General features: G+C 38.2%; 2 protein-coding genes across 2 annotated transcripts; one reads left to right on the plus strand and one right to left on the minus strand.

Annotated features, from left to right (window-relative positions):
• Nucleotides 1–2,955: 2,955 nt before the first annotated feature.
• On the minus strand, nt 2,956–7,075 carry g6pc1a.1 (glucose-6-phosphatase catalytic subunit 1a, tandem duplicate 1). The gene is made up of 5 exons (XM_015013445.2): nt 6,383–7,075; nt 6,163–6,272; nt 5,369–5,474; nt 5,159–5,274; nt 2,956–5,025 (listed from the first exon to the last, which is right to left on the minus strand). Exons 1-5 carry the CDS (start codon nt 6,598–6,600, stop codon nt 4,520–4,522), a joined length of 1,056 nt encoding a protein of 351 aa, XP_014868931.1. The 5' UTR covers nt 6,601–7,075; the 3' UTR covers nt 2,956–4,519.
• Nucleotides 7,076–8,061: 986 nt separating this feature from the next.
• Nucleotides 8,062–11,475, plus strand: g6pc1a.2 (glucose-6-phosphatase catalytic subunit 1a, tandem duplicate 2). Its single transcript, XM_015013443.2, has 5 exons — nt 8,062–8,377; nt 8,482–8,591; nt 9,284–9,386; nt 9,757–9,872; nt 9,967–11,475. The coding sequence occupies exons 1-5, from the start codon at nt 8,145–8,147 to the stop codon at nt 10,467–10,469; spliced, it is 1,065 nt and encodes a 354-aa protein (XP_014868929.1). The 5' UTR covers nt 8,062–8,144; the 3' UTR covers nt 10,470–11,475.
• The last annotated feature ends 910 nt before the right edge of the window (nt 11,476–12,385 follow it).

Below are 12,385 nucleotides of genomic sequence, written 5' to 3' on the forward strand. Positions count from 1 at the left end.
ACTAAACATTTTAATGTTTAAACAGTTGCCAACATTCAGTGCACTTACCCTTAGAGTGTTCAATCCAGACAGAATTTGAATAGTAGAAATGAAACAAGTTGGTATTTGTGTTAAACGTATAAGATGAAATGGCTTGTGAAAATATTTGAACATAATTGAAATAACTTGGACTTCCTAGCAAGAGGTAAATGGTCATTTATCTCCTTGTCTACTGTCCGTTGATCTGTCCATCCACACATTCATCCGTTTTTTTTTTCCAGTCTGTTTTTTTTTTTTCAGACTATATCTTATCAAAATATTAATATTCACAAACTCATTTAAAAAATTTTTCAGGTGCATCTGAATAAATTTGAATACCTACTATATCAGATTTGTTTTTCGGAAAGTGAAACATTTGTACTGATTTTGCTGCAGCTGGTGAAAACCCAAAAGTCAGTTTCTCAGAAAAGCTAAATATCACACAAGACCAATAAAATAATATTTTTATCTAAGAGTTTTTTTTGGCCAGCTGAGAAGTATGACTCCATGGACTGAATTACTGGTTGGAGCTCTTTCTGCTTTGATTTTATGAAACACAGTTGGTGATGATTCACAGTTGGTGAATCATCACCAACTGGGGAGAACCTTCACTCCACTCCTCTAACAGCCTGTTCTTTATGTGTTGGCTCTTGAAGCTTTGACTCAAACAGCAGTCAACCCCGCATGAAGCTCCTCCAAGTCCTTGAATTGGAATTTGCTTCACAATCCTCATAAGGCTGCGCTCTGTTGCTTGCTGCATCTTTTTTCTACCACATTTTTTTTCCCCACACAACTTTCCATACATGCCTAGAGACAACCTTCCTTGATTGTTTTTTTTTTTTTTACCCATCTGTGCTTCAACTTGAACAGGTCACCAGTCCATCCACACAAAGTAACTCGAAGACAAATAATCGTGAAAGCACACATCACCTAAGGTCAACTTGAAGAGACTGTTTAACCTGACATGCATGGTTTTGGACTCCTGAAGTAAGCTGGAGGACATTGAAGAAACTCACATATGCATGGGGAAAATCCCCATAGCACGTATTCAAAGCCAGGAGCTTCTTACTGCAAACAACTGTGCCACTGTGCACAGTCCTAAATCCAGCATCAGCCTGTCCAAATTTTACTGCGTGAGGCAAACTGTGTTGAAAATTTGCTCACCAGCTGGAGCTCATATTTGTTTGGTTTCTTTTTTTCTCTCTCTCTCTGAACTGACTGAGATAGGATAGATCAGGAGAGTGTAACAGAAAAACAGCTCAGTCGAGCAAATGTAAATCGATGCAAACAGTTGCTCAAATTCTCTGACGCAGTTGTGATGTCTGTCCCTGACGATTCCCCGCACCACTGCCAAGCTCACATGAATGTAGAGTTGCACCATAAAGTTTCAAGATAAGCGCCGGAAATAACTGGAAGAGATAAAAAAAATAAAAAAAAACCAGTAGATATGATGTTCCTACAGAAAATCTGGGATTTTATGTTTTTTCTTGGTTTCTAATCCTATTATTCACTGTGCTCAGGTGAGCACAACACCTGCATGCAAAAACATTTAAAAACTGTTTTTTACATTTACATTGACAAGTTTACATGGACTAATGATGATCATAATGCCATAGTTCAAATAATCACCTAGAAATATGTAAGCATTTTGCACATACCTAACTTGCCAACAGATGAGTCCATTTATCTGATCCTATATGTAAAGTTTTGAGTCTGGCTGGGGTTAGAGAAAATTCACATTAAATTCAAGCTTGTATCAGTTTCTCATATTTTAAATACATTTAAGTTGTGGATGGTTTAAACAATCCTTTTACGTTACGATTATTATTTTTTTCCCATGTTGTGATTTTTAGTACCATATAAGACATGGATTATTTGACCTGTTTCTTCAAAAATACCATGAAAGAACCATAAAAAACAAACAAACCCTAATATAATAAATCAATGGGATTTGTGTAAATATTATTGAAAAAAATTTATTTTTTGCTATGGGCGTCTTTTTAAACCATTTTTAAATGGCAGTTGCAAGTTTAAACTGTGCGTTCAAGCTGCTTTATCTTAAATGAAGACTCAGTGGTAATAAGTTCAGAGTTATCATTACAATGTGTGATTATCCTCATTCATATTTTCCTATTATGAATGAGGATTATTACATGTCTAATCAGTGCAACTTTGTCTTTAATGACCTACAACTCAGCAGCAGATTAAAGAACGTAGGCAGGCGGCGACGTTGCAGAACAAAGGTGTCCTGCAGTGATAGTGACCCTTGCAATCATGCTGATTTTAGAACCTTGAGTGTATCACCTGAACAATGTAGGTTACTGAGTGCCAAGTATTAAGTGGCACACGTGTTGTCTGCCTTGCTTTCCCCAGGCAGACAACACTTTCTGCCCCTTGACCTGCCGTCTGTCTTGAGAGTGCGTGGCTGTGGTGAAAGGCAGAATCACTATGTGCGATTGCAGGGTGGAGGGAGCATGCTCTGGTTAATGGTTAATGGTTGTTCCGACCAGGGAATTACTCTGTGTTAGTCTGAAACATTTGGAGAAAACTGTCGGCGGACCATGGCCATTTTTAGACGGGGCAGAACTCTTTGTGCAAATGGATATTCTGAGGCACTGATTTATTTTTAAAGCTCTCCGTCATTCATTGTTGTCATCATCATTTCTATTTTGTATATGCTACAAAGACATTTCAGGAGTTTTCAGTAATCTGGCCTTTAAAACTAATCAATTAAAAACTCTGCTTTGTAAAAGTAGTTAAGTCTATTAATGTAACACGTGAGTTTCGCAGCCAATGACTCGACAAGGCTTTAGTAGACTTCTAAACTAACCTAATAAACCACTAATAGTTAATTCCCCCTTAAAAGAATCTTCTTTCTAAATTTGTACAAAGTTGTAAAAATGTGACCTATAAAAATGAATCTGAAGGTACAATCTGTTTAACAACAACAGACTTTTATTAACATGTTGATGACGGTGACATGCGACGAAATTGGGAAATGCACAAACTGGAATCAATGAGACTTGCACATTATAAAAGTATAGGCCATAAGATCTATAAAACATAATATTTCTCCAACATCTCTTCTCAGCCCATCAACATATTTTTCCTCTTGATGTCAGTATTAATAACCAAAGCAACGAGTTCAAATTGTTACACAAAGCAATCTGTCATCCTCAAAAACATTTTAGTCATTGCTATCATTGTAGAAAAAGGACATAATTCATTAAATCACAGGTTGAAATCTGGACTTTTTGTGTGAGATATAAAAGTAATTCAGTTGTTGTAGAAAGTCTGTATAAAATGTGTAAACATGCATTAAGATTTGCTTAGCAAATGGCTTGTGACAGGGAACTGCTTCTCTACACGTCACTTTCTGTTGGTAAAGATGTCACATAAATTGATCTGTTTCTAGCCCTTTTCACATTCTAAGCTAATTAAGTTATAGCTCCTACTTTTGCTTGTTAGGGTATTTATAAGCTCCCCTCCGCTGAAATTTCAAAGTACTTTTTTCGCCAATAAATGTGTACAATTGCTCACTATAAAAAGCTACTGGTTTGTTTTTTGTAACTTTTTTAATATGATGAACAAATAAACATACTTAAAGCAAACCGTTTTCCTTGCCCCGATAACAACAGAGTTGTCAAATTAAACCGTTAAACTTAGCTAATTCTGGTGACTTGTAAAATGGCCTGAAATACAAACTTGAATGAAAATGAAAACAAATAACAAATAAACTACCGCTGACTCTCTTTTAAGTGACGTATTGAGACGTGACCTCGGTTGACAAAACCCCCTTTTCTAGGCATCGTCAGGAAGTAAAATTGACTCTAACTCTTAAATTATTTGTGTCCCTTAATTCTGTTTAGCAAAAAACAATTAGACCATCTTCCTTGGTAAACATTTACAAAAAAGTGTATATTATCAACTGTAAAAAGACTATTGACGTTTTAACTAATCTGCTAATGATTTGCTATGTTTGTCATGTTAACGTGTGAATTTTTCATTGAAAGACTCTTTAGAACATCTTCACAATCTGTGAAGCAAATCTTGAGGTTATTTTTGGACTGCTAAATAAACTGTTGAAGGTCAACAACACATTGACACAAACTAGGCTTGATAACTTACTTTTTAGCTCAGCTTATCAGGGTAATTTTGTGAAATTCCTCCTAATGAGGGGAGAGCGAGGAGACAGGCACAGAGATGTGGGACAGATGCTCAAATTTTGGGTGGGACATTTTAATCAATATGTTGAAAATCTTATACCTCAAGTGCTATTCTTGTTTTGTCATGAAAGGCCCAAGGAAAGTATTTCAAAGCTCATGCCTCTATAAGGGCGTCTTTTCAACTAGAATAAAACAAGCTAGTTCCTTTTTTTTTTTTCACCAGCACAGCTTAAGTAACTCACCAATTAGTGACTGGTACTAGTTTCCCCAATTTTCTTTTGGATAAGGAACAACTAAAACCACTAGTTGAATTGAAACACATAATAAGATATAAATCACAAGTTCTTATCCAGCTCCATTCCTTTGCAAATCCTACAAAGAGCCCAAGGAATTAAAGTGGTTGGGATTAAAAGTGCAAAAGCACTCTTACCAAAAGATAGGATATAGAAAGTCAAGTGGTTGTCTGAGGAAAAGGTCCATCCATCCAAGAGATGAAGCAAGAACAAGGCGATCATAATGCACCCCATCTTGAAACCAGCATTTGCGTTCTTCTTGATGCCATGGTAGAAGGGAGAGTGCAGTCCCAGTCCAAGACCAAACAGACTACCCATGTTGCGTAGGAGGCTGGCGAAGGGCGTGGTGTCCAGGTGGATCCACTCTGGCTTGATGCACCATTTCTGGGCTTTGTCCAGGGTCCAAAGCAGGTCCACGCTGACAATTTTAAGCAGCAGGTAGAAGCCAATAGCGAAGAAAGTCAAGAAGAGGGTGATGAGGAGGTATTTGCTCATGCTGGCACTGTAAATCCACTTCTTCTTGGAAACCATACCAGCAACCACTATGCCTGCAGAATAAATGAGAGGCATAAGGTTTCTATAAAACGTAGTGAATGGTTTTTTTTAAAGACCAAAAGATTTACACCCGTTTTATCCTAGTACTGCTGATGATGTCTTGACTTTTTCAGACTGTCACCGTACCTGTGATGACCCCCTCAATAACTTGATGTGGGAAGTGAGCCGCCATGAAAACCCTGGACATGCAGACGATCAGCACCACCACAACCATTAAGGTCCACAAGCTGATCTGCAGCAAGCTAACGGGTTAATAATACAGGATCAGGAACACCAGAACATCCTCAAGAGACAGAGCGTTGAAGAAATACACCAATGCATTACTCAGAGACTCACCTGTATAGTACAGAGGGGCATTGCTTTTCTTTTGCAATTGAAAGCAGAGCGGTGACCATCACATACCAGACACCAGCTACACCCATAGCATGACCCGAAGGGCTTCCTGGAATATGAAATAGAACACTGTTGTATACATGTTGCTATATTTCATCTACTGTGTAGATATGAAAACATGTCAAAGAAACCAAAAACTGTCATTTTAGTACTCTGTTAAGTATTCACTTTTATTCCAAATGCCTTCTTTTAAATGCACAAATTACTACGAGATGCACCAGTTATGTCTATGGTTTTTTTGGTGACAATCCTACTATTGTAAGTGGAAAGTTTTGACATATCTCTGCAAATATTCACTGCAATACTGTTCTCAATCGTCTTCTGTATTTTTGCTGTTTATTTTAATTTTAATTTTTGATGGAAATGGGGGCGGGGGGGGACACAACAAGAAGACTCGTATAACAAGGTGGACTTCAGTTTTGCCATAATCATTCTTATATCATTCAAATGAATCTCAATACTACACAAGATGTCACACTACCTTCTAGTAAAGATTAAAAAAAAAAAAAACAGTACAAGTGGACAAAAAGGCATGGGAGTTGAGAACTCATTCATAAACCTTCCATATTGTACCCATTGACTGGAAATCAGAAGATACAGTCGCTTTCTGTCAATGATTTACATAGATATTAAGCAGACTTGGAGTTCACTGTGCTAGACTAATGAAATCAATCACTGCTTGATTCTTGAGAACAAGGCAGACATCATGTGTTCAGCAGGTCTGTCCTGAATCTTACCTGGTCCAGTTTCACATGTGATAGGAAACTGCTGCAGCGATGGGGCCTTTCCTGCCCCGTAAAACTGGGTCTCGTGAACCCACCAGTAGGGCCTCTCTCCGGAAAGAACCCTGCATTAAAAAAAATCGTTTAAATCAGTCAGTATGCTATTAATGTGCACTTACAGAAATTTTATTTTATTTTTTTATTTTTATTTTTTTTAAAAAGGAAGTTTATTTACCATTTCAGCACTAAATTGAGCCAGTCTCCAATGACAGCCACCCAGATTAGCCTGACCCCTGTGTCCCTGCGCATGTAGAACCACACGGGAAACAGGCAGAAGAACGTGGTGTGCAGATCGGCCACGGCAGAGGCGAGGCTAAACAGACCCTCGTACCTGCTGTATCTGATCTGCAGATGACTGGTCAGCTCAACCCCCCAGCTGTGAAGGATATCCATGATAGCGTAACTCAGACCTCGGACCTCGGGCGATAGCTGCAGTCTGGGCTCCTTTTTGTCTTACGTGCAAGGACCAGTTTCTGCAAAGCTCTCTCTCAGAATGTCCTGTCTGCTCGTTCTCTGCGCGAACCCCCATTGGACTTTACTCAAGGCTAGCGGATTTGTTTACCTTTGGGACAGTACAGACAGGCAGTTCCTTAACCTTTACACCCCTCCTGGGGCCCTTTCTGTTAAAATCCATCAATAAAGAGACCAGTCGAGTGTCAAATGTATTTGTAAAGCTCATTATAAAATAAAGCCAATTCACCAAAGTTCTGTACAACTCACTGAATATTTTAAAATAATAAAATGACTTCTATACAAAAAAAACAAACAAAAAAACATCTGTTCAGACAGATTTGATAGCAGGTGAATTAATATTGGTACATATTTTTAAATGTCTAGCATTGAAGAGGTCCCAATGCGTAGAGGTATTTAGTTTACCATAAAGCTCCTGAATACACTATGTCTTAGACTTTAGATAGAAACAAATAGCCTGTGAATTAGACATAAAATCAGTAAAAAAAAAGAGGATTTTAAAGTCAGATCTGTGGTCCTTTTAAAAAATATGTCCAAGTAATAGTATAATATATGCACCCAATGCTTGGATGGGGCTCATCTATCCTCCAGTCAGATTCTAGAGGGTCTGAAAGCATTCAAATGCCAGATTTGATATAATCTCCCTACAACAAATTATTGGTCTGCTCTGAGGGACTCGCCCAAGGAGGTATGTTTACCAGTGAAATAAGACCACTATAGTCTACCATGTCAAAATTAGCGCAGAGGTCAAAAGCTCTAAAGCCACTAATTTGCCGAGTCAGTAGAAGATAGCAGATCATTTCCGGTTCATGTTTATCTCAGAAAGAAAACATGTAAAGTTTTTCATTTTAATTATGAACCCACAATATAGGTCATTTTTATTAAATATCCCCATTTATCTGGACTCTCATGCATAACCTGATGTCATCTGTTCAGTTTGATCTTCAAGTGTTCCCTCCTCTTCTGCTCAGCTCAAAGCCAATCGCTTAATCTTTGATCTTCTTATGCAATCCACAAACAAGTTGCTCCATCTGAAAACTATTTGCCCAAATCATCACAAGAACAATTACATAACTCAAGAATTATGAAAAGCAAAAGTTGGACTTGATTATACATAAAGATAGAAGTTCAGCAAAGTGCCATTATCAGTCCTCCTACAGGTCACAGGTTTTTGACCTTTTCTTTGAACTGACATACTGTGACTCAGTGGGAGATACTCCAATTGTCCCTTTGTTTTCCCTTTATCTCATCAAGTTGTTTGTGTGACGAACCTCCCAAACTCCCGGTGCTTTATTACACATGTGTAAGGTCCAAAGGTCAGAGTGAGCATGCGTTTGGGCAGTGGGTCCCCGGGTATAAAACCAACCAGCTGTGTCACTGATAGCAACAGTCCTTTGCTCTTTTTGAACCAACTCACTCACGACTCAGCAGGCTGAGACCTTTTCTGCTTCCCGCACGCTGCTAACATGCTCACTGATATCATGGATGCCATGGAAGGCTTTGGGGTGAGCAGCACCCGGTACCTGCAGACCAACTACAAGGACGCCCAGGGCCTGTTTCTCTGGGTGTCCTGGGCGGCAGACCTCAGGAACACCTTCTTCATCTTCTTCCCGCTGTGGTTCCACCTGCGGTCCTCAGTCGGCGTCAAGCTCATTTGGGTGGCTGTTATCGGAGACTGGCTGAACTTGGTGTTTAAATGGTGAGCTGAATGCTTATCTGAACTTAGCAAAACTATGTTTAAAATGTTTTGGGGTTTTTTCCTATGGCTTCTGACACAGTTTGTGTTTCTTCTCCACTCAACAGGGTTCTGTTTGGAGAGAGGCCGTACTGGTGGGTCCACGAGACGGCTTATTACACAGACGCTGATCGCCCGCACATTGAACAGTATCCAATGACCTGTGAGACCGGACCAGGTGAGGGATGCTACTGAACACACATTTACTTCCTGATGTACAATTGATTATCATTATTATTATTATTATTATTATTATTATTATTATTATTATTATTATTATTATTATTATTTTATTTTATTTTTTTATATATATATTTTTTATTACATATATGTTACAGAAATGTTTAATTTATCAATAGTAATATTTGTTTTCTTTATTTTGCAAAGTAAAAATTAATAGGCTGCATTACTAATTACCACGCCACTGCCATACCACCTTATTTTTAAAGCATTTAAAATACAACATAGCAACACTGACCAAAGTGCTGTGCAAGCATATAAAACAAAGAACAAAAATAAAACAACTATAAGACAAATGCACCTAAAACGTCACGGAGAACAATATTAAGATCCGGTGTAGTTTACATCTCAGTTTATTTTTCCCTCATTCTTGACTTCTTTTTTTTTTTTTTGTGCAGCATGTATATTTTTATTCTGGTTTTTAGAAGAAAGATGAGACAAACATACGGCAAAGTAACGAAGCATATCACGAATCAACAAAAGAATGTGAACAAATACAACGGAGTCAACACAATGACGTTTAGTTTTTTTTTCCAACAGCTCAATTATTAGCATTGAAAAATGTGCAGCTTTCTGTGAGCTGGAGTGTTTCGTAGCTTTAATATTTGCTTTCTGTCTTTGTAAATCCAGGCAGTCCCTCCGGACACGCAATGGGAGCTGCAGGAGTCTACTACACCCTTGTGACTTCCATCCTCGGCATTCTGACAAGCAAGAAATCATCAAACACAAATTGGTAAGTGACAAAATAAATAAATAAATGAAAAAAATCTTGCTATTTTAGCTTAGCCCCCCTTTTCCTTCCCATTACGTCCGAGTTGTTTACCACTTTCCTCTATCAGGAGCTTATCATTCAGGACACACTATCTGCTCTAACTGTGGTTGATCATTGACTTCTGCTGGGTGTTTTACCTGGGTTGTTTTTACTTTCAGGCAGATAAATTACTGGTGATATGAAAAGGATAAAAGGATTAATTCTTATATTGCATTAAAAGGTTCTGTTGGCCGATTTTAATCTGGAGTGCTGATAATTGGGGAAAGCAAAACAACTACCTGAATTAAGTTGTCTGACTTTTGTTGTTGTTGTTGTTGTTGTTGTTCTGCAGGTATCTGAAGACTCTTCTGTGGTCCGTCTTTTGGGGAGTCCAGGTGTGTGTCTGCCTGTCGAGGGTTTTCATTGCTGCTCACTTCCCCCACCAGGTCGTTGCTGGAGTCCTAACAGGTCAGTGGAGAACTTGCGTACAACCTTTCAGGATCTTAAAGAGATAGTCACTTGCAGTCAAGCCTAATAGTTAAATGTGCTTTAATGCTTCCAGGTATGATTGTGGCCGAGGCCTTCAACAGAACTCAGTGGATCTACAGCGCCAGCATGAAGAAGTACTTCTACACAACGCTCTTCCTGACGAGCTTCGCCGTGGGCTTCTATGTGCTACTCAAAGCCGTGGGTGTGGACCTCCTGTGGACCCTGGAGAAAGCCCAGAAGTGGTGTGTCAGACCAGAGTGGGTCCACTTGGACACCACGCCCTTCGCCAGCCTTCTGCGCAACATGGGCACGCTGTTCGGCCTCGGCCTGGGCCTGCATTCTCCGCTGTACACCGAGACCAAAAAGAGCAGCAGTGCGTCAGCCAGAGCGGGATGCATTCTCAGCTCTCTGTTCCTGCTGCACCTGTTTGACTCCTTCAAGCCTCCCACGCACACTGCAGCCCTCTTCTACCTGCTCTCCTTCTGCAAGAGCGCAACCGTTCCCCTAGTGACCGTCAGCATCATCCCGTACTGCGTAAACAGAGCTCTGAGCCAGCACAGCAAAAAGGGGATGTGACCAACGACACCGAGGTGTGAAGACCAAAGCAATGCAAGTGCAGAGAGACTGCGAACATTAGTAATAATACAAAAATAATAATAGCCTTTCCTTTGGTGCTTTTTTGCATTTAAAAGACTGTTTTGACTCAGGAAAGAGCTTGAGACGAATGATGAGAAACCGCATTTTTGTGTCATTTAGACATAGAAACTCTGAACACTGAAACAGTAATAGAAAGCACTATCCAGGATGCTTAGCGGCGCTTACGAAGAACTGTAGTAAAGATAACAAAACATGATTGTTGCAGTTGTTTCAGAGTTCAGAAGGGAGATGAGTGACTCTTTTCTTGAATGTTTGCTCCTAACCTTTGATATGCTATTTCTGTTATGAAACTATTGTATTTTTCAATGTGTTTTTGAAACGTTAAGAATATTTTTTAAATAAAATATAAAAAAAAAGTTCTGACTTGGAAAAAAAAGCTTTGACTTGATTCTTATTTCGACAGTTACACAACCCTGTGGTAATTGGCTGGGTACTGCTATTTAAATCTCATAAAGTTAATTACATCCTATCCACAAACAAATCGATCTCTTGGGTTTTACAATTAGTTGTAAAGCGCATGATGAGTATACTTTTGCTTTTTTTATTAACTAAGGGGAAACTCCCTGTTCCAGCTGGAGTACATGAACAGGCGTGTGAAAAGTCAAGGCATTTCGGGTCCAGATGAACAGGCTGAAAAAGAAGAAGCTCAACATTTTTGGAAAATGTGTGAAAATCTAATGAAAAAAATACAAATTCAGACAACAGTCAGTGTACAGTATGGACAAATAAATAAATAATGCATCACAATTGAAGTCTGGCAAGTTGAACAGCAACTGTGTAACTATATTTAGACTGGGTTTGAATTGCACAGAAGTGGATATTCTTTGCTAATAATGTGACTTGTAAAGGGAATTGGTTGGATGGGTGTTATAGCAATGGGTCCTGAATACAAATTTGTATATATTAATAAATATTTGTTCTTCCACTTTATAGTGAAACATTTCTTGTGTTGGCATGTTGCATAAAATTCCAATAAAATATATAGTTGTGTTTTATATATATATATATATATATATATATATATATATATATATATATATATATATATATATATATATATATATATATAACAGTGAGTACTTCAGCAAGGTTATATATATATATATATATATATATATATATATATATATATATATATATATATATATATATATATATATATATATATATATATATATATATATATATAAGTACAATGAATAACTCCAGTTGTTTTCTGTTTTTGCAGACTAATGTGTTTCAGGGAACAAAATCATATCACGCTGGAGGACGTACAAATGCTGACACAGCTGAACAGCCCACCGCCAGAAAACACTGCGTTCTAGTTTACCTTCTGAAAAACCTATAAAGACAGAAAAACGTTTCTAGGAGAGTAAATCGATAACTAAGCACCAGAGTCTTCAGAACCGAGTAGCAGTGATGACGTGGAACCACACGTCACGCTTCTGTCTCAACACCGGTTTGTACACATGCAGGCTGTGGTGCAAGCTGAAAATTCAATAGTTGTGTTTGTGAACTTCAAATTGGGACAGGCTTCTGTGTCAAACGACTTATGACACAGTTTTTGACCTAAAATGCAGTTTTCACTATGAACTGCAAAATTGTGAAGAGCTTAAAATCTTCAAGATCTTACTTGCATTAGGATGTTTGTATTTCAGGTATAATTTACCCTAAGATGATCAAAAAGGTTCTTAGTTAAGAGACCCAGATGAAAAACAGACATTTAGGGATTGTGGTTTTTGTTTGTCAAACGCCGGAGTGTTTTATTAGGTTTTTAAAGGGATGAAACAAAAACCTGTGCAAAACGATGTGCAAAACAGTACAGTGGAAGAAAA

Source organism: Poecilia mexicana, unplaced genomic scaffold (assembly GCF_051168715.1).
Source record: "Poecilia mexicana isolate PSO_F unplaced genomic scaffold, ASM5116871v1 scaffold_19, whole genome shotgun sequence".
In the NCBI taxonomy this organism is placed as follows: Eukaryota; Metazoa; Chordata; class Actinopteri; order Cyprinodontiformes; family Poeciliidae; genus Poecilia; species Poecilia mexicana.